This window comes from Egretta garzetta, unplaced genomic scaffold, assembly GCF_000687185.1.
Source record: "Egretta garzetta isolate BGI_Z169 unplaced genomic scaffold, ASM68718v1 scaffold59, whole genome shotgun sequence".
Taxonomy (NCBI): Eukaryota; Metazoa; Chordata; class Aves; order Pelecaniformes; family Ardeidae; genus Egretta; species Egretta garzetta.
Window position 1 is genome coordinate 4,636,242 of NW_009267230.1, and position 23,235 is coordinate 4,659,476.

The window sequence follows — 23,235 nt, forward strand, 5'->3', positions numbered from 1 at the left end:
CCATTGCATTTCTCAAAGGTTTCTGTGAACCCTTCTAGATCTGTGAAGTGAGGTATGAATCCTAAAATTCTGACATGTTTATGCTGTTTACTCCATCAGTTATCATGATGAAATGCCATATTGTGACAAAAATACTACTTGTCCCTGAAACTAGACATGGTTACTATATAATGTATTTCAGTGGACTCTAGCTTGTGTAAATGCAACAATTTTGTGGCAGAAGGAAGGCATCATTAGGAATTCCTCTGTCAAAAATACCATTCTCACCAGTAATATAAAACCCTAAAATTGTGACTCTGTAATACATAAGAGTCTGTTTATGGCTTGAACTGCCTACCTGTTCCCCTCTGGTTCCTGCCTCTCGATTGCTTACGTGACTCTTGGTCTTCTGCGTAGGCGCCACTATAGGGCGGTGGTCACAAAGGGTCTTTTGGGCAGTTGTAAGCCCCTTCCTCAAATAAACTCTGCATGACCTCCAGCCATGTGTGGCACATTGTCATGTTGGGCCGATCTGAATACAGGGTGTGGGCCTATCAATCAGGACATGGAACTGCACACCATCTGGCATGCTGCCCGTGTCCTGCGCCAACCCAACCCCTTGTCTGCAGTCCCCACTGCCATCCAGACCACAACGTGCTTTGCCACAATTTTTGAGACAGTCCCTCATAACAATGCATTTGGACTCCTTACAGCTAAGTGTCTGGATGTGGTCATGATGGCATCTCCGTTTCATGGTGATGAAGTCAGTGGCAGTGTACAGAAACTTTGCTTGACCTTTAACACTGCAAAAATGAGAAGCTTGTCAATGGTGGATCCTGCATCTCTGAAACAAATTAAATAGTGAGAATTACTGCTCATCAACCTACCTGTTTTTCATTCAAAGGAAATATAATTTTCATTTGCTAACTCTGTCTCCCAGAGAAAATGATTCTTTAATTCTCTGAAATAGAGTCTGTTTACCAGCTGAGGTACAGGATTGTCCTGGTTTTGGCTGGGATAGGGTTAATTTTCTTCATAGTGCTGTGTTTTGGCCCGAACCAGGACAATGATGCTACAGGAGAGTCCAGAAAAGATTGTTGTGCTATCAGTTTCTCTCAGAATTAAGGGATAATTTTCTGTTGTTCTGCTTCAAAATGGGAGAGAGACATAGAGCTAAGAACCAACAGTAGGAAATTGTTAGAAAAACAAACCTAGGGGTCAGTAAGCTAATTCACTGGGGCCACTCATGTACTAAAATTTTAATTATGTGTACAAATCTCAGCAGGTTCATAGTTTTATACCATAAATTTGTGTAGGTGGTGATATTTATATGGTACTTTTTAAGGCAGTAGTAAATTACTTTTGTCTATAGAATTTTAGTGCTGCTGGTTTTCTTCATTTGTAGTTATAGAATTTAAGACTGTCATTCTCCTGCTTTGAATATAATAGAGCAAATTAAACTAATGGAAATAGTAGGTGAAGAATTGATGCTGATCTTATGACATAATTTTCAGTGAGTCAGCCTAATAATACCTCTACAATCAATCTGTCTAGCTTCCAGCTTCAATGCTACACATATAAGAAAAAGTTAAGCATATCAACCTGAATCTAAAAGAAGAAAAATTACTATAAGTGGTGCTATAAAATAAAAGCAGTATATTTTTTTTTCAAATCTTTCTATTGTTTGTATCTTTCGGCTTTTTCATTAGTGTTCTTTTCTTGTTCTTCTCAAATTGCAGTGTTTGATAAAATATAAATGCATAAAGGCATGCTAAGAACAAATGAGTTTTCAAGAAGCTGCCTTTTCTATTTTGTAAGCAGTACGTGCTGTTTGTTGGAAAGATTATTGACCTATAGATTGGTTAACATCTTGTGTGTAGTTTGTCAAAGCATTTTTTTTCAGCAGTCCAGTAGTTACTTGCTTTCTACAAGCTACTTTCCTAGTTTCCCTTTTTTCCCTATACTCTCTCAAAAATGGAGATAACAGTGTAATTAGATAAACACATAATATTGTCTAAGACTTCAGTTTGTCTTCTGTAACTAAATATAATACTTCTTTACCTTTTGTATGTTATCTAGTGCTTAAATATGTAATTTCAGTGTTTCTATTTTTTTTTCAGGCATTGCATAAATGGAAGTTACACTATGCCAGTATGTGTAATAAAAGCACAAACATAGCAATGCCTATCTTTGCAAAGAGCTTGATCTGCTCTCATTCCTCATGAAAATAATTTCAGTGATTTCAGTTGGATTTAGTCCAAATTGCTAAAGAAAAAGGGCATCATTAGTCATTTATTTCAAGTATAAAATGAAAATAGTAAGACTTTTGAGGGCAGCTATGTATCAGTTTAGTGGTAGAACATATATAATCAGAATATCAGAAAATCTACTGTGAAGAGAAAACATAAACTATTAATGTGTTGTTTTTTTAATTTCACAAGGATTTTTTAAAGGAATGTTGGTAAGCTTAGAAAATTGAAAACCACTAAAGAGCAGTAAACATTATCTTAAACCTCCTTGGTAAATAGCCAGTGCTATTGGCCTGTGAATGAACCTAGGAGGTAATGGGAAAATATTTAATGGGAATGTTTGACCAAAGCTGTGTCTGGCATTCCTTTCCATCATACCACACAAACCTTTTTTCACCTTTTCTTTCAAGTTTTCATGGGAAAACCCATTACTGTTTCAGAGCTGCTGGAGTGAAACCTTGTGGTTTTACTAATGGACTAGCAGTCTGATTAGTCTCTGCTGTTGTAGCTGGGCATAGAATATTAATTTGCTTTTCATTTCATGTGTTAGTCTTTTTTTTTTTTTTTTTTTTTTTTTGAGTCACAATCTGGTACCTAAACCAGTGACTATGTTGTTGCATCTGCTGTTGAATGCCATCCGACCATGTAGGCATTAGGACTTCTGTAGAACTGAAGCTTCTTGGATAAATAGCAATACTTTTTGAAGAAAAACTAAATAAATGTCAGAAGGGGTGCAGACCATGGACTTTGTCTCTGGCCAGTAGTAGTGTGCTGGCAGGAGGTGTGAACAGGGCAAATACACAATGATGCTTCCCTCACTATCGTGTTCTGCCTCCTGTGATCTGTGACTTAGAAATATCTTGATGCAGACATAGGAATCTTACAATTAATAGCACTCAGTGGCTTTTTCTTCCATGATGTTATCAAGGAGTGAAATTACCCATGTTGCAGGTTACTGGCAGGGTCATTTACTTACTGCAGATTAGATCAAAACTCAGCTCCTGCCTCTCCCAGTCACATAAGGAAGCTGATACTCTGCGTGCAGCCTTACTCTGTCTCAGTGTGTACAGGTGTGATTGGAAATTATGAGGGATTTGTATTGTCACCGTAGTTATGTAGGCTAAACTGTACAGAATTCCTCTCTTTTTAACAAGAACCAAACTTTTAAGAAATCCTGTTATGCACGTGAAGCTTTTTTTATAGTCTGTCTCTGTTTCTTCTATCTTGAAAGTATTATCTGTGAACCGTTTTTTTGCTCTCACCTCAGATATCCCCAAGAAAATATTTATATTAAACTTTCTCAGTCTGAGTATCTGAGGCTTATTTTATGTGAAAGATTTATAATAGCATGCAGAATGTTCCTTCACTCCATTTAGATGGATGAAGAGACTTAAACAGATATCGGGAAATGTAACTGCCAGAGGAGGGGTACAAAGTGTGTGCACAGAAACTCAGAGGCCATTTCCCTTCCCTTTCCTTCCCTGAGGTAGTATGAGAGAAAGGAAGACCCGTAGCTGATACGGGATGAGGTCTTATCTTTTGTGATGTCTGTAACTGCACTCTCTTTCTGTAATGGAAGGGAGATTTCATTGTCAGATGCAAGTCAGGGAGGGTTTATTTCCAATTCCTGGTTTAGTTATGCAAGTATGAGGTCTTCATGGGAAACAGTTATAACTACCTAGTGTATGGGAAACAGAGTTGGGTACACAACATTTCCACCAATGTCAATTTAATTTAAAAAAGCTGTGGATAGCCACTTGAATCGCTCTCACATATCTGTCATTCATTTGGCTAGTTCAAACAGATCACCCAGTAGTTACCCTTATTACAGACAAGATTGATTTTGGCAGCAGGAAAGCAGTCATTTTCCCCATATAGAGAGGAGTAGTACACCCTGCTACTGCCAAGCAAGAGTGGGCACTGAAAAAGAAAAAAAAAAGTTAATACAATTACAGAAATTTCTAATTTAAAATGAAAATGTAAAAAATAAATTAATTATAAATGAGCTGAGATTATGAGATTGTATACATTATAAAATAAGATGTGCAAGTTTTTAAAATATCCCACAGGATATCCAAAACCATAGATTTATGGTTGGTTTGGGAAACTTGTTTCTGTTAGGAGGATTCTTCAGTATTTTCTTAGTTTCTCAAATATAACCAAAAGTTAAATTGTTAAATACTTCTGAAAATACCTTTAAGGGATGTTTCAGGAAGGTCTTCTGAGACAAGCTATAAATAAAGCTTCCTTTTAGGTTAGAGAGTGAAAAGGAAAGAAGGAATAAGCAATACGAAACTTCCAGCATCCTTTATGCGCAGTTGATATAGGATTGCAGTATTTCTTTCCTTGACCTCGAACGATATCATTTAGTATTTATAAGGTGCAGTAATATAGTAAAGGGCTTTTCCACTGTGGCCCATTTCACTAAGATTTAAAGCTTTTGAATTTAAGAAAAAGAAATTATTTTAACTTCTGGAAGATATCATCATGCTACTTCTGTTTGGGTTTTTTTTTTTAAATAATTTATTTTATTTGGAAGGAAAATCCACATTTTCCACAATAAGGAAGTAAATACAATATTTAAGGTCCAGTAAATTTTTGTGATGATTAAAGTAACACCACCACCCTCGCACTCCCCCCCAAAATCTAGTATAAAAGGTGAATCACAGGAATGTGTTTTCTTTTATAATGAGATAGCTTGTCAATTTTTATTATCTGCTTTCATTATGTAAAGACAATGTCTTCCTTCCATTTTTGTATATCCTGCAGCAGCATGTACTTTGTTTTAGGGGAGCTGTCACTAGAGGTTTGAGGTATTCCTCACTGTAACAGGGAGTCGGGGGTGGATGTGAAGGTCCTCTGTCTTAGTTTTGCAATATACTGTGATGAAACGGTGGCTGTAATTTTAACAGAGCAGGTACTTGAAAATCCCCTATTTTGCAATACAAGGAAAACAGTTTGCCACCTTGATTAAGTTGCTTTTTCTATTCACCAAAAAAGAAAAGTGTTATTCAGTGGCTCAATTCACTTCTAAGAATGTATTTTATAGCTGTACCTTGAAAGGTAAGTGATACAGCATTGCTGTCTGTATGTTCTATATTGAGAGTCTGCTTTAAATTATTGGCCTCTGAAAATGTTTTTATGATATTCTGGTTTCTACATAGAAAATTGTAAATTTTATCCATTTCTGGTCCCTTCTCTATTGAATGTTTCCACACATTTTCTAAGTCATGTTTCACAAGAGAAAAACATTAGTGTTGTTTCCTCTACTACTGTATTCTCACGAGTATTTTAAATCTAGTGATAGCAGGTCACTGCATTCTAGATATTCCCTAACCTCCTACCTTATTTATTGTCGTTGGCTCTTTTCCTTGGAAGAGCTCCAGGGGAGTCTCAAACCTGAAGATTTTTGCAATTGGGGTTTAAAGTAGATTTTTAATATAATATTAGTGTGTTTTTATTGTGTGAGCAGCTTTTTTTTTGGATCAGAGTGTGCATAGTATCAACTTATGAGTGTTAACCACCTTTTTGCTCAAAAAAGAAACAAGGTGGAAGCAAACTGGTAGCATTTGTTGTTCAGCTTTGCAGACATTTGGAAATGGCATAGTTTCAAATCTGTTGTTTAATCTTTTTTTAAAAATTAAAAATACAGCAGTCTTGTAAGAGTTACTCAGTCTACACTTCTTTCCCCTCCTCTGGTCGGTGGATGCATCCAGGAGGCAGACCAGCCTTTCCCAGATACAGCAGCATGGAAAGCCAAGTCTTGGCTTTTGGATTACCACTGTGCTCTAAGACACTAGCAAAAAGAGATTACAGAGTGTGCAGAGGGAATTAATGTTGTCTCTGAGCAGCATTATCGTTCTATGATGCTTAAGGCAGAACGTCTGTTGTTCTTGGAGGGGAGCAGACAGTTAATGTAGCTGATGTTTCATGCAGATCTTCTGCAGAGAAGTGAAGGTGACTGTAGGGAAGGAAAGACCTATCTATATAAAAGCCTTTCTTTACAATGCTAACCTTATCGTTTGATTTTACTTTCCATTTTGCATGGCAACCAATTTTATTAATGATCCTTGATTAGGTAGAAATAGTGGCATTTCTGGACGTAAGATTGCCATCAGGTTCAGATTATTGAGTTTCTAGTTTTGTGGGTTGGTTTGTTTTTTGGTTTTTTTGTTTTGTTTTGTTTTTAAATTTTTGCTTTAAATTCCAGTTGCATGGAATTGGAGAGAAAATCTCTGTACATTTGGGGAAAAATCTTGCTGGTGCATTTGGGGAAGAATGTGCTTGAAACATTTACTTAAAACTCTTTTAGGCCTGTTTCTGGACTTTATAGAGTATGAGGGCATGAGAGGGAGGAGGTATGGGTTTCCTTTTGAAGCTTTGAGATCTTGAAGACAGGCAGGAGTCACGCTGCTGCTTGTAAGTTAGAATGCTTATGGACCTTTCCTGCAGCCCAGAATAATGAGGTTTTTAGTATATTCTGAGACATTTTCCTCTCTTTTAACAAGTAGTGTATGCATTGTTGCTGGGGTGTATTTCATAAGCAGTTGCAGAGAAGTTTTCAGTCCGTGAAAACTGTGGTCCACTTCAAACATGCCCCATGAAGATTTGTACGAAGACTAGATTTGTATCCCCTGTATAGCAGTCTAAGTATCTGAAGCTTCTAAATGGTTCCACACCTTCATTACGAAATGAGAAAGCTTGAAAGCCGCTGCTTGAATATCTTTCCTAATTATAGAAGTTGTTTAGAAGCAGTGGTAGCCAAACAGGGATGTGGAACAACCATTAAAAGGTTTTGTGGTAGTGGGAAGCTGTCTTTAGATGTTAGCATCCAGTTATTTTAACGTGTTATTTAAAGGCATAGAAATCCTTTGAAATAAGTACTGTTTTCTTCTAAAATAACTTTGTACATTTCCCTTCTCTTCTGGGAAGAGGTATCACTGAAGTCAGATGGCTGTAATGTTGTGCAAGGTCCAGAGCTATAGCAGATTAGGCTGTAAGGCACACTGAGCATTCCAGCACAAGCTTGAAATCGCTTAACCCCCTCTCAAATATAAAGATAATGTAATATAACTATAGGCTTAGGTAATGGGTGAGGTTAACTAATTTGAAAGTTAATTACTGTTTCTTAAAAAAAGTACTAACAGGCAGTTAGGTTTCCTAGGCAGCGTTGCTTTATTATGTTTTAAGCTTTTACATGTTTAAAAGAATTGCGTTGCACAAGCAGCTCTTCACCATGAATATGTAGGGGGTTTACAGGAGAAAAAACAGAGTAGATGTGCTAAATAAACTAGTAGCATGCATATTTGCACTGATTTTAACAGACTTTTTTTTTTTTTTCCCAGCAGTGTTGGAATTTGTAAAAATTACTGTTAAGATAAATATTCGGTTCAGTTAGAAAAGCCCCATTTGGCCACTGCTGTGGTCACCTGTCCTTACAGAATCTATGACCGTGGTCAGAATGTCGTTTTGCACGTTCACTATCTTCCCTGCTGACATGCTGCTTATCTGGCTGTCTGGACTGCCAAGTGCAGCAAATCCGAGCAGCGCTGTTCAAACACAACCTATCACATACCGTCATGGCCACTGAAGCAAAGCTTGCACATAGGAAAGAGAGAAGGTTTGTTTAAGTTTTTCTTTTCCTAACTGAAAATATTTTCTTAGAGCAGCAGCTCTTGCTGTCACTTTTTTATTGTATAGCTTCAGAACAAATTCTGAAGGAGTTATTTATTAGATTGTAGGTTAGGAAAGGGGTAAGGGACAAGGGTGAACGTAGGCTGTGTTTTTTCCTGGTTTATCCCCATTCAGTTTTTAAATATCTCCAGAGCTAGACCTGATCTTTCAAGCTAAGATTCTAAAGATTTGTTGGACAGTTTTAGGAGTTTGTATCTGCTGTATTCTTCCTGCACTAGGAGTATTTAATTTAGCTTCCAGGATCCTTTATCCTTGAACTGGTGAGTTTTAGGAAAGAAGCACAACATGCTGTAATATAGATCCTCATTAGTTTTCTGTTTTTCTTATATGGTTATTTTGGCCATTGTAGGCTGTAGGGATTCACCTGACAAAATATAGATGTCTACAGCTGTTCCAGTCACCCCAGGCTCCTTTTCTAATCAACAGAGAAAAATAAACACATCCAGACTGTGATTTTATCTCATCCTAAAATAGATATTTAAAATAGGTTAGATGAAGGCCACTCTAAAATGCTTATTTCTCTCAATTAACTATAAAGGGAGGTGAAAGCTTGTAGGCATTTAAACAGGCCTCTAAGGGTTAGAGGTGTAGACATCTCCAGTTTGGTGAGGTAAGTCCCATCTAAGATCTTTACTTCCCTCCTTTGGTGTTTATTCTCTCCTGCTGGGAAACTTCATCTCTTGTGCTCTGACCTTGCCGATAGCGAAGTAGGAGACAATGGGTTTACCTTTGCATCCACTTCTATTGATTTAAGGATTTATGACTGTAGGCAATTTACAGGAGAAAAGCCTGCCACTCTATGAAACGATTGCGCTAGCTGAGAGTGAAGTCTATGCTCTCCTACTTGCACCTGATTTCTAAACATAACTGTCAAAACATCAGCAACTTCACCTTAGGATCACAGAACTTTATCTAAATTTTAACAAATTTTTTTTTTTTTTAAATCACTGGAAAACCCCATGAATTCTGGATTCAGCAGTTAGAGAAGTGTGAAGGCCTAGGATTAGCATGTTCTTTTTCCATTTTCAGTGTTTTTCTGGAATTAGCAGTATTTTTTTCTAGTGGTAATTTGCAAGGAAATCACTTTTGTTTTTTCCGGTTTACAAGTGGGATGTTGGCTGCACACTCACCACAGAGATAGTATGAATATTAGCTGTATGTCAGCATCATTCATTAGAGATTTGCACCCCCTCAGGGTAATTTTCTGTGAGTGTTGGAAGTAGATAGATGCATCTTCTCCACTTACCGGATTTGTTTGTCTGTACTTTAGCTTAAAAAGGTTTTGCTAATAGCCATGGTAGCAGACATTAATATAGTGAACTTAGGCTAAAAGTCTGATAGCTGCAGATAACTGAATAATCAAGTCTAGCATTCTGGAGCAAATGTATAATCAGGCTGAGAGTTGAGAACTATCAGAGAAGAGTGAGGCTGTACCTGAAGTGAAGAGAAAAAAAATTTGAAAAGGTTTATTCCGTAAGTGCATAACTGATAGGGGAGCTTTCCCTTTTCCCTGCATGGCAGGAGGAGCTTTACTAATGAACTTGAAAAAGTTGATACATTATCATGTATCATCTGAAAGTACACTTCACATGAAATGTTCATTTTCGAAGACGAATGCATAGTATTTAACCTTAAAACTTAACTGCCTTTAGGGAGAAGGGGTTGTTTCCAAAGAAAACAATGCCTGATTGAGAAGCAGTAAGACCTCCTGAAGGAGGGAAAAGGAATTAAAATATCATTGTAAAATATGGACCCTCTAATTTACTTTTCATTTTGCAGTAGTAAGAATATAGCCCCATTGACCTAAGTGCTGCAGAAGTGTATGGTGATTCCTGTTTATGTCAAAAATATGAGAGTCCTTGGGATTTGTTTGAAAATGGTGAAACTTGATATCGTGCCAGTCTTGCAGAAAATTATGGCCTCCATATTCCATTAGATCAGTATATGCATACATGTCTGTTTAATAAAATTTTGCTAACAACAAAACATTGGCTATTATCTTGGGGTTCGTATACTTACAAATGGAGTTAGATTTTGTTGGGTATCAATCGAAGTTTCAACTGAAATGCAAAAAATAGGAAATTAGTGCTTTTTTACAGCTTCAGCTCACAGACATTTAAAATGTTGGTATAGGAATACAAGAAGACATCTGTGGAGGGAAACCTTAATTTTCCTCAACTCTTGGAGCAGGTAAAAGATGACAGAGGGGAATAATACTTTCAAGAGACATTCTTCATATACACTCTCCGTATTTTGTTACATAACGAGCAACCTTACATTTTGGTAGATTCAAAAGACATTAGTGAGACTAAGTGACTGCTCAGGCTCTGGAATGTGGCAGAATAATATTTTAGGCATAGAAATCTGTTTATGTGAAGGCTATACATGTTCTATAATATGTAGGAACTACGCATGCTTGCTGTATTTGCTCAGTTTTTTTTTTCTTAATATGCTTTATCTATGCTTTCCATAATGCAACCCCTCCTAACCTTCTCGCAACTCCCATAATCTGCCAGTCCCTCTTCCCAGTGTGAAACATCTCTCACCTTTCCTAGTTTCTCTTACTAGAATTTATTAACCTTTCCTTGCCTTCCTGCCTCCAACCTGTACAGACCTACTGAAACTGCTCTTCCCATCCGGGATCCGCTCCATCTATGCTGTAAAACTGAATGTTTTGATCTGAAGCATGGGCCAGGGAACTGAATTTTGCCTTTGCTGCTGCAGTCTTGAACGATTATAAGCAGAGATCCAGGAGAATTCTTTCGATCCTTGACATCAGTCTGTAATTTTATGACCTTACCAGCTTCATGGCTTCATCTTAGGGGTAAATTTTCCATTCCTATGCCACAAATCATTTTAATCTTTTCTGCTGACCTTGGTAAAATGCCCTCTCTGCATTGTTTACTCCTGTCAGGTTGTTACCCAAGTGCTCTGGACAGTTTCAGCTGAGGTAATTAGCTTTTTGTTTGCTGAGAAATCTGCTTCAGTTATTCTTCACTTTGCCTGCTAAACACAGGGGTATACTTCTAGGCCAGAATAAAGGTCCCATTCTGTTTTACAGAAAATTATGTTTCAGGCTTCAGTTTCTCATTTTAAATCCCATCAAAGCACTGTTACGTGCTTTGTACCAGCAAAGCCACATGTAGTGAGCTAACCCAGGTGGAGAATAACTGATCAGAAAAGTTATTTGGTGTAGTTTACTATTTACCTGCAGCAACAGCTCTGTTTATATCATACAAAGGGAAACACACAGGTGAGAACAGTTTGTTAGGGGTGAGACTATTTATGAACCACCCCAGAACTGCACATGATCTGGGACTGCACATGTCTCAGAAGAAATGCAGGTGGAATAGCACATGAGGGAACAATGATATCATCACTTTTGCCTGCCACCTTTCTTCGTATTTATGAGTTTTGTGGTTTAAGATTACCACATATCATTAAGCTTTTAAGTTGTTGTAAGTAAACTTTTCTAAAACTGGAGTTTACTTTAAAAGAACTAGGAGTGTGAAGTGAGTATAGTGCTTAGTTTAAAAATAAAGTAGAAATGATGTGGTGTTCGGGTAATTCATATTTTCTATTTAAAGTAATAGTATAGCAACTTTACAAGAAGGTATGTATAGTTTCAAGAACAGTCAGTAATATGTTCTTATTTTATAAGGCAGTTGTTTAAGAAGATAAACATTTTCATCCAGATTGCAAAAAAAGTTGTCCTTAAAATTGTGTAGATCATTTTTAATTTAATTTAATTTTAAGTCAGTATTACAAGATAATTTGTTACCTGAAAATAATTAAAAAGGCCTACTATGAGTAACACCCACTGAATCTGTTCTAGCCTCTTTCACAGACAATGGAGAAGGTAAATTTGGAGTGTTTCTTTTGACGTTTTTAATATTTTCCCCGCCTGACTTCACAAAAATATTTTCCCCATCTTTTCCCAGTATTTCCCAATGCAGGCTACTGTGTTTGTATATGCAGTAGACATTGCCAAAAGCTTTTCAGATTGATTTCATTTGAAGAACTTAAAGCTTTTGCAATAGCAAAAGTACCAAACAGCTTTTAAATCATTATTAGTAATTGTCTTTTATAAGTGCTGTGTTTTCACATCTTGCTGTCACAAAGCTGGCCACATCAGTTCCATGGATAAAATTATTTTCAGGATTTTTATGACAGGCTTCCAGGACTTCATGCTCCAAAGATATACTGTCCGAAATATTCAGCCATTACAGAAGTATTTTTCTCAAATGTTGAAGACATTCATGTGATGATACATTCTGCATTTTATCACTCTTATTTGTTATAATAAAACATTCTTTTCCATTTGCAAAGCTGAGATATGACTTGGAATTTTTTGAATTTCAGAATCAACATAATTTGTCTTGTTCAGCTTTAAGTGTTAGAAGAAGCAGTTTAAGTCTTTTGGTGTTGAATGTTTGAATCTAGACTTAGTTAACTGAAGTTTTTTGTTGTTCTGCTGTTCTTGTTTTCTGAGTCTTGAAGCTGTCATCCACAGTATTTCCTTACAACCAGTACTTAGGGTTAGTCAAATCTTTTGTGCAAGGTTTCCATACAGCAATGTTAGGAGGCAGTTTAATTCCCTGCTCTGTTACTTCTCTTACCAAGCCTGAAACCACCTTGGTAAGTGGAGTGAGAGCTTGCAGTTTGTTTCTAACTGCTCAGGTTACTGCTTCCAGACTGAGCTCCTGTCTTAGGGGCAATTGAAACCAAAGTACTGCCTTGTTTATGTTGGGTTCCATTGCAGGGCACAACCTTAAAATGAAACAACTTATTCTTAAAAAGTGATTGTTGGGGTATTTGGTTTTGGTTTTTTTTCATGCTGGGGGTGGTAATTGAAATGGGTTGCCCAGAGAGGCTGTAGAGTCTCCATCCTTGGAACTATTCAGAACAGAACTGGACAATGTCCTGAGCTACCTGTAGCAGTTGACCATGCTCAGAGCAGGGGAGTTGAATTAGATGATCTCCAGAGCTCTCTTCCAACCACAACCATTCTGTAATTGTATAAAATTCAGTGTAAGTAGGTGGGTATCCACCTATGTGCATAGCCACAAAAACACTTCTCTTCCTGCTATTAACATGCTTATTTGCCTGGAGACCTGGGAGGTAGGACCTTCTTTGAGCTGGAATTTGGTGTTTAGCATTTCCAGTGATACAGATGTCTACCCGAGCTATTCTAAGTGTAAACAGTAGGAAAGTTAGAGGCATTGAAGGATAAATGCTCTTTAAGAATTAATTTTTTTTGTGTGATAAAGATTCCCCTTTCCTCCTCACTCCCAATGTTAAGACCTAGTCTATAATGATCCCTTTGTTGTGTAGTTGTTTAGAATTTTTACTTCTTTAGGATTATATGATTGGGAAAAATTATTAGGATCTAGTTCAGGAATTCAGTATTTTGGTCTTTTTAAAGTATTGCCCATTTCTAAAATACTCTGGAAATCTGCATAAGTGGTTTTTATTATTTCTTATAGCGTAAGTTTATATGGCAGTGGATTAATAAAATTACTTGCATCTTCAGAGCTTGTATTTGTTTAGTTTCTAACAAAATATATCCTGGAGACGTTTTACAGTTTCAGAAGATTTATAGGGCTGCATTTAATGGCAGTTTCTTTCCCCTGCTCTGCAGCATGTGCCATGGTGGTTCTAAGTGTGCTGTGCATGTTTGACAAGTTAGAAACTTAGCAATCCCCATCAGTGCTGAGCCACACTGTCTCAGGCTTTGTTTTTTTTGGCTGGTATCCAGTACCATGCTATAAAATACATTTACTTGACAGTAGAAAGTGGAGAACCACATTAACTACAAAGTTTAAAAAGGCTGGCTAAACACATGCAATAAATATTAATAAAAGAAAAGGCCACCCACCTTTGACCTTCAGTACTTGTTATTAACTTTGTGTGTTTTAGTTACCATAGCATTTTGAGCGTTATATAACAGTAAGTAAGAATCTCTTATTTAAATCAAACAGCTTATTAGCAACCCTGTATTGGTTATTTGGGTCACTTGTGGCAGGGATCATGGACATAATACATTATCAGAATTCTACTTTGTCCTTCAGAGTTACCTGTAAAAAGATTGTTGTCCTTCAGTTGTCTCGTAATAAGCAAGCCAGGTTTACTTTTACCTATAAGTAAGTGGGAAGGTATAATGTTGTATGTATATCTATGCAGAAGGAGGATGTTTTACAGAGTGACCTTGTACAGAATGGTCAGTTGATTCAAGCAAACTCATCTCACTGAACAGAGCAGAAAAACAGCTCGAAGAGAGTCATCCATCATTTTGTAGTAAAATGAAGTTCTGATTCATGATGGCTGAACGGGCTTCAGAATTTTTTTCAATATTTTTTATGTTACATGCCTCATAACATTCAAAGAAATGGGATCTGGACTAAACCAGAAATAGTGTGGAAGATGAAACGGGAAGTGATTCAGGAGTCATTCCAGCTGATACTTAACCATTCTTTTCCAGATTAGATGGTTCTCCTCTCCCAAGTTATAGGGCTATATTACACCCTGAATTATATTTTAGCTTTGCTGTGTAGGAAGCTTGGGGGAAAAAAAGGGCTAGAAAAAATGAGCATTTCTCAGTGAAATACTAACAGGATGATGCATCCTGCTAGCTCTGGATACATTTATTACATAGGTAACAGAAATACTGTTAAGACCTGTCTTCTGTCTGGAACAGCGTTCCTTTAAAGAGTTACTATGTCTCAAAAATAGATACTCCCCCCCTCAATTAGTCAGATGTACATACAGGTTTTTTGTGTGTGTTAAGATGTATTGACCTTTGTGGCAGATTGTACCCACTTTTTTGGTCTCTCGAGTCAGAAGCTTGAGCCTTACAGAGTTTCTGTGCTGGCCCCCTGAATCAGACTGAATACAGTAATCACATGGAGATTCAAAGTCACATGGAGAACTATGCTGTATGGATAAAAGAACAATGCTCTTAATGTCTGAAAACAAGTTTCCCTGCTGACCAGAAGGGTGACAGAGCTGTGAGACATTGGCTTCAAATACTAAGTTCTTCTGGGTGTTGTGGGGAAGAAAGAACCGAGAGTGGCCATCAGCTACTCTTCCGTTTCTGCAGTCAGCGAGTGAAAGGTCAGCACTGTGTGAGGAGGCGGCAAGAACAGATAAAGAACAGGGTGGAAGAATTAAGAATTAAAAATAAAAATGCAGAAGTCATGAAGGCCTGCATTGCTATATCTGAAGCACTTCACTGTTCTCCTTTAAATCCCCCTTTGACTTTCTATTTCTATTATGCCCACAAAGACCTTGGAGCTGTGAGCCTGTGGAAACCACTGGTTATCACACTGCCACCAATTTATATTTCCTTCTCTGCCTACAGCCATATGTCGCTCCCTTTACATTGTATTCTGCTCTGGAGAGGAACTTTTATTCATTCACATATTCATTCATGTGCTTAAGCTTGTTCCTGCTACAGTGTGACTTCGATCCACTATTTGACAATATGAATATTAATTCCAGGATCTAGATGAATGACCAACTAACTGTCAATATGTTGCTTTATTTCAGAGTGTTGTGCGTTGCCTTTGGCATCCCAAGCTGAACCAGATCATGGTTGGTACAGGAAATGGTTTGGCCAAAGTGTACTATGATCCTGTCAAAAGCCAAAGGTATGTAATCATGGTTAATGATTAAGAACATCATTTTTTTCTCAATTTTAGCCTGATTCTCTAGTTCTAAGATTATACTAAGAAACAAGAAAACCTGGTTTAGTAACATTTGCTTTGCAAAGTTTTACTTATTTACTAACAGTAGAAAGAAAAAAAAAAAACCAAAACACCCAAACCAGATTGTTTCTGAAAAGCAATACATTTTCCTTTGGGCTTTTCATAGTGCAGTATGCCAGCTGTTCTACCTGAATTTACAAAGACTTTCATTTCTTAATTGCATGAAATCTGCAGTAAGAATAACCAACCTTTCATGTGATCTCTTGGAGGTTGCTGATGTGGTGTTATTGAAAGGATATTTATTGTATTCAGTCATACTTTTTGATGACTTTTCTTTTTCTGAAGTAAAAATCTTATTTAAAAGCATTAGCTTAAACTTCAGTGTCTGTGAAGTAATACTGGAAGACCCAATTTGGGAGGGGGCAAACCAAGAAAGCACGTTCCAATCTTTCTGCGAGTCTTCTCCCCCACCCGTCACATGTGGATTTTGCCTTTACATGTAATGGAAAGGTGGTAGTGATTCATCAGAAGGGGACTTGTCAGCGTAGAATGAAAAGAAGAGGACTTAACTAGTCTATAAATACTTCTTTTGCAGTTAGTTTGCTTTTACTGTCCTGATTAGCTGGAGAATTGGGGCATGCTTCTTTCCTGTCAGCAGGGGGGAAATGTACCCTTCATCTGTACTGAATGGTATGAATAAGGTGTTCTTCCCCTATATGCACTCACCTTTGTTTCTGGATGCTCATTGTGACCTGGACACTTGGATGTGAAGATAGACTCTTGTTCACAAGATTATCAGAAATAAGTTTTATTTTTCTGGTCTTTGTCAATTTAGAGAACAAGAGAGTTGGTCATCCTTGTTTGGACCCCTCTCCAGAGGGCAGCCTGAGTCTCCTAGGCACAGACCACAAGAGTCCTAGCTCAGTTTTGTGCCCAGTTTCTTTCCTGGTACTTACCATGAGGAGGAAAATACCACCAGTTTAAATGAGGCTTACTGCAGCCAGCCTTATACAGTCTTTCCTGCTGCAGTGTTAGACACCCCTGGTTAAATAACTGCCACCCCTGCTGCTTAGGAAGAGGGCTAGGAGCAAATCATTGCCCATGTTTGGAGAGGAGCACTTCCAATGCACAGGCTACAAGTACTGTGGACAAATGAAGTGTGAAATGAATCTTCCACCCTTATTTCCTCATGTCACATAAACTGCTCTGTAGCAGAAATGCTAATCTCTCCACCCTCCTTCACATGTGCATGGACAGGCAGAAATACACACATTCATGAATATTTAAAGTGCTACATAATTTTGTTGCGACTGTCTTGAAGAAAAAATGGTTTCTGTTTGATATAAACGGACCAACTGAACTGCTGTATGTTTCCTCCTAGGGGAGCAAAATTATGCGTGGTCAAAACAAAACGAAAAGAGAGACAAGCGGAGACTCTTACACAGGATTACATTATAACACGTAAGGAATTTAAACATATCTTTATAGCAGCATATCTTTATAGCTCTTTCTCAGGTTTGAAATTATTTGTAGATTGTTTAGCTTTATATTTTCCCCTCTAAAAAGTTGCAGTCTATCATTAAGTGTTGATCGTTGGTGTGACATGTTCGTACTTCATACAAATTCTTTTTGTAGCCTTGCACAACCAGGAAGTTATATATTCTGTACGCTCTGGAAAGTTGTCAATAATGGTTAGTTTGTAGATTCTGATGCACCTGAAGGACAACAGCCTTAAAAAACCAAACCAACCAAACAAAAAAATCCAAAACAAAACTTAAATATTTTGGAGCTTTCTTAAATCCTCAGTTTTGCATAACTAAATTGGTGAGTGTAGGTGGGCTTAGGAAGTGTTCAGCCACTTGGGAACATTAACAATATCAGTGGCAATAGCAGAGACATTAGAGATAGGTCTTGAAGAAATTCCAAGTAATTTTTGCAAAATTTAGAACTTGCCCAGAGTCATATGGGGTTTTAAATAGCTTAAATATCTCTCTAGCCTCAGGGTTGTACTTGTATAAGACCTTATGTTCATATTAAGGCTCAGTGATGCATAAGAAATAGTTATCGTTGTTACTATAAAATGTTTAGTGATCTGCCTTTTCCCAAGGGCAAATTTTGCAAGGGGATGAGGGGCTCAGCTGAGAGATTTTGGCCTTCCCCATTAGCATTGTGCTATGTAGCGTTTCCTCATGTGAAATGAGTCCCGTCACACAGTTGTGCTGTCTGACCCCCTTTTCTTTCTCTTTTCCCCCCCCCCCCCCCCCCCCCCCTCTTTCTTTCTGCTCTTTAATCTCAAGATTGCCTGTAATGACTATTTAAAATGCAGGAATGTTGTTTTGAGGGATTAGGTGTTACTTTTAAAACACAGGAATATGCAGTTTGGGTTTCCCTTCAGAAGTCTTGACTCTACAAATGGCAAAAGCTTGTATCTGTGCATTAGTCACCTCAGATGCTCTATGCAAACTAATCAAGCTCAGTGCTTGCCAGCAAATTGTTCCAGGCATTTCATACTTCATGAAATCTGCAAAAATAAAACCTAAACATTTCTTTCCAGAGATCTACTGCCGTGTCACCTGGCTGTGACTTCACTCAGTCTAATAAACTGAGCAGGCTTCCAGAAATAAGCTGAAAAATCAAACTGATAGGTCCCTGGATGCACCATTCTGGTTTTTTGTATTCAGTATGGAACTGGCGCTCCTAAATTTAAGATTTGTTTAGTTAGTTTTTGTTGGTTTTGGGTCTTTTGACCCCAACACAATTTCCCACATTTTGGGAAGCAGCAGCAATCAGCACACCTGAATGTGAGAGCTAAACCTCACAAGAAGAAAACTGTGTCCCTTAACAGGGTGTTTCTCTGTTGCTGACAATTGTGTCTCTTGTCTGAGTGGCCCAAAACCATTACTGTGATTGACATTACTGTAGCAGGTTTATGAGGAAATGGAATTTTTAAATCCTGGTAGTTTAGCCAGATTGTCCCAGTTACAGGTATTCTTCCAATCTTGATTAATCTCATAATTTAAGAAGGAACATGATTGTGACTTCATATGCAGAAACACTACATTTTGGATCACTGAGGGGATTACACCCCTCTCTTTTTCAGATCCAAGAATGTATCTGGGGTTTTGTTGTGCTCTTAGAGTATTTGAAAGCTGTAAAAACATGGAAAGTTCAGAAAAGAGCAACTGGTTGGTCACAGTGCTAATGTTGAGAACTGAATGGCAAAGAAATAAATTAAATATGCATAATTTGTGCAAATAGTATTTCAGAGGAAACGCTCCTGCCTGAAGGAACCCTGGAAATCTGGCTGCTTTCATCTTTGAAAAATTCAACAGAAAGAAGCCATCTAAAATACACATCAGTAAACCGCTGCTTGGCTACAGTAGAATGGGAGGCTGCTTCTGCCACCTTTTCCATTGCAAGGAAGAATCCCAGTCATCTTTGTATTTGTAATTAATACCTTAAAAGAAAATGTAATTTCTAACATCTCTTTTTCTCCAAACTGTCACCCTTCAGCCCACGCACTTCCAATGTTCCGTGAACCACGGCAGCGAAGCACCAGGAAGCAGCTGGAGAAGGATAGGCTGGACCCCATGAAGTCTCACAAACCTGAACCTCCAGTAGCAGGACCAGGTAATCTAGGCATAATCGTTTCAGACTGTCATATGCCAAAGGGGCCGTCATGCTTGGGTTCCACAGTCGTTCAGATTTGCATTCAAACTTTTTTGGGTGGCAACTCTACTATATATATGTGGGCAGTGTCCAGCACTCTAAGACATTGGTCTTTGGAGTGCTTGCCTGGAATAAATTAACAATTGCAATGACTTACTTTGTTATATAATCAGTAAAACACTTACGTGAATGCAGCTCTAATTTAGACTCTTCCTATAATACTAAATAACTTCTTTGTATCAGAGCACTGTTACAGACACAATACAACATTTATACGTTTATTTCTTAAAGAGTATTCTAGAGAAAAATACTTCCTTTTCTTTTTTTTTTTTTTTTTTTTTTTGCTACAGGTCGTGGTGGGCGTGTTGGAACTCACGGAGGTACCTTGTCGTCATATATAGTCAAGAATATTGCACTGGATAAGACAGATGATAGCAACCCTCGAGAGGCTATTTTACGTCACGCAAAGGAAGCGGAGGAGAATCCATACTGGGTTGCTCCGGCATATGCTAAGTAAGGAAACAATTAAAAATTCAAGTAATATTTCTGGAGGCTAGTGGGAGTTTGGTAAAAATAGAAGACACGCATTTTTAATGGTATACTTTGCCTTTTCTGGATTGCTGCCATGAATATGTAAACCCAGAATATGCCATACTCTTTTATGAAGATAAGAGTTTCTAGGAGGTTAGATTGTTGAAATTTGACATTTCCATGTTTAAGTTGTACCTATCAGTGCTAGAAAATTATTTTAAGGCTTTCTAAGTTGATTAGAATTTAGAATCTTCTCCAAATCAGTGTCTGAAATTGCAATATACCTTTTAACAAGGTATATGACTGACTGGAATGATAAGTTTTCCAATATGCCCTCTAGTTCTGACTGATTCTTAGGTTAAGCCTTCAAAATATTTACTTGGTGTTATGACAGCATATTTTAGATGATTTCTCAAATATCATAAGTTTTTATTTGAATTTTTCCTACATAAGGACTTGAGTAACTGCTTGAATTAACTTGGTGTTAAAGGTATAGCAATATTAAAAATTGCACTGATAAAATCTCCTACCAAAAATTCAACGCCAAGAAATAAGTGTTCAGTTGTTCTTATGTAAATTAAAGAGCTTCATCAAGATTATGGTAGTAAAATCTCTGTAATCCCACAGATGGTAATTTACTCAGTTTAGATGGTATGTGTGAGTGTGGTATTTGTGTTTGTGTTACAATAAAACCGGTGCAATATGCTTCTAGAATGCTTTCTACCAAAGATTTTTTTTCTAAAAATAGATACAATTCAAACCATCAAATACATTCACAATAGCACTAAAATAAATACTAAATAAATGCATTTCATACTGGCAAACAGAAACCAGCACTTTAAAAATTACTAAAATTTTCACATTTTATTATTATCATTGATGTTTTTGCTACACAAAATAACCTATCTAGTATAAGTAGTATTTTCAAAATGGAAAAGAAAAAGGTTTTGAAGTGATGGAAATACTGGCAGACTGTTCTGTGCAGACTAACAAACTATTTTTTTATCTCCTAGGCTGTATGTTTGTTAGTACTTTACTGACTGTACTTTGTTTTATTAATGTTTAGCTCTTTAGTGAAACAATCACCACCTCTTTCCAGAAACTCAACATATATTAAGAATCATAGCTGTTTCTAGTGGTGACGCTTGTTTTCTGACTTGACCCACGTGCTCACAAAGATAACCGAAGAGCTGTTCCGAAGCAGCTTGAGAACATCAGTGACCCAGCCTGGCTTTGACTGCCTAATAAATACGTACGGCATTTGATGTTGTACATCAAATCAGTGCATGATACAGCATCACCCTTGGTACAAAAGAAGGAATATTTGAAAGCCTGATTCTGTAACAGTTGTTGTCATGAATATGCTAAATATTGATTTTTGATTGTTTGAGAGTTCATGTTTGCTAGAGATGAAAATTACTTTGAATGTGTAGGCACCTGGTTTTATTTGAGATATGCAGCTATCCATTCTCAAAAGTAAATACAATCACACATTCCATCAGGCAGATAGATACCTCTATGTATTTTTGGCTCAGTAACCTCATTGATTGTATATTAAGTCTCATCCCTGACACCTGCAATATAGTAGGCATGAAAGTTTTAAAACATAGCTGTATTACAGAAGGCTTACTTTGTCAGGTGGACAGATCTAATTTACAGTTTCTTGTTAAAGATGTACCTGCAGGGGAAGAAGAGAGCTGGCTGAGAAATGGGGAGGATGCAAGTCCAGACTGCTATTAACTTACACACCAGACGGTGATAGTTATGTGGGGGAACTGGGCTGCAGCCAACAGCATGCTGCCTTGATGGTTTTGTCAGCTGGTAAATCTCATGCCAGTGAAACTGCCATTATCCTTGCTTTAAAAACTTGACTTTAAGATGTGCTCTATGCAAAGAGCATACTGTTGTTGTTGTTGTTATTATTATTATTATTATTATTTGGCTGAGACACTGAAATGCAAAAACTTTCTTTATAATTGTGTTATGTTCTTAATTTTTGAAAATGGAGGTCTAACAGCTGCAGACCAATGACAGTCGTAGGTTTCATTAGCTGCTTGCCTGCACCCACAGGTAATACAGAAAGCTGTGTTAATTATATCCTATATCTGAATTTACAGGGCACATATGTTTAACCTGTGTGTAAAGCATCTTATGGATGCATATTTATGGAATATATACATATGCAAATTATAAGTACTTGATATAACTTATCACATAATACTGGATTGTAAGAGTGCCCCTGGGGGCCCTGTTAAAATCAGGAGCTCATAATAACAAGCAGTATACAAACCTAAGAAAACTGGCGTCTTAGCTATCGTATAATATATACTGTAAAGTTAGGTAAGGTGACATTCTGGTACATACTTAAAATTACATATGTTCTTGAGACCTAAACCCAAATATCCAGTATGTTTCAGTTTATTTAAATAGTGTTTATTCTTTTTACGACTTTATTTCTCTGCCACCACTTTTTCCACATTTCTTGTAGTAAATTTTCACTTAAATATGGTATAAAACTATCAACTTGATATATCTTTTGTTTGACAAGGTTTTTGGTTTTGTGTTGTCTAATGGATGGTTATTCACGTACAGTTTTTCATTCTCCTTAAGTCAATGTCCAAGGAAACTATAGTTACTTACTTCAGTGATGTTTATTGAATAATTTTAGGCTGAGAAGACTGAGAAACACTTTTTTCTGGTTGATCAGAGTTTTCATAGCTCTGAGTGTGATGACTCTGTTAGAGTTCATCTGGTCCTGATTCATACCAGTTAGGTCATTCTAAATGAGATAACTGATTTCATGCTTTTTTAATTGCATTTTCACTTCAATAGTTCCTATAAGAAATACCTGCATCATGACTTCTGCCATTAATTTCTACATTGTATGTAGAAATATTTCCTTTTTGTTGGAGTTAAAGGTGCCTAATTTATTCTTGAAGCCAAATAGTAATTTGCATTATTTATCACTTGAAATTTTTTTTCAGGCTTGTTATCATTAGCCTGACCTTCTTGTTTCTCCTAAAATTTGAGCCAGAAAAGGAGGGGGAAGTACGTAAGGGGAAAAGGATGGATGAAAAGGATACCGGGGTGATAAGAAGTAAATGCTGAATCAGGAAATGACATATCACAGAAGCCCAGTGTGAATAAAGTGTCAAAAAAGTTGTGATCAGCACAGCAGAAAAATCATAATGGATGAGGATAAAGAAAAGATCTTGAGATTTTTCAGGAAAAAGCTTGTTAGAGACCTTGGCAAGAGACATTCCAGTGGAGTGAAAGGAAAGGAAGGGCAGATTGAAAATTTCAAGTAAAGAACTACAGAAAAGGAACTTGAGGCATCAGTTGTAAATGTTTGAGAATTACATTCTTTGTGAGCTGTTTGTTTTAACACAGCTGTACAGAGATACTAT

At 37.2% G+C, this 23,235-nt stretch overlaps 1 protein-coding gene across 1 annotated transcript in view; it reads left to right on the plus strand.

Annotated features, from left to right (window-relative positions):
* The window catches only part of WDR70 (WD repeat domain 70), a 139,648-nt gene that overhangs the window by 110,803 nt on the left and 5,610 nt on the right, over positions 1-23,235 (plus strand). Inside the window, exons 14-17 of the mRNA XM_009647320.2 lie at positions 15,471-15,571; positions 17,010-17,089; positions 19,142-19,258; positions 19,648-19,810. Coding sequence (XP_009645615.2) covers positions 15,471-15,571; positions 17,010-17,089; positions 19,142-19,258; positions 19,648-19,810 — 461 coding nt within the window. The remainder of the gene's footprint in view (positions 1-15,470; positions 15,572-17,009; positions 17,090-19,141; positions 19,259-19,647; positions 19,811-23,235) is intronic.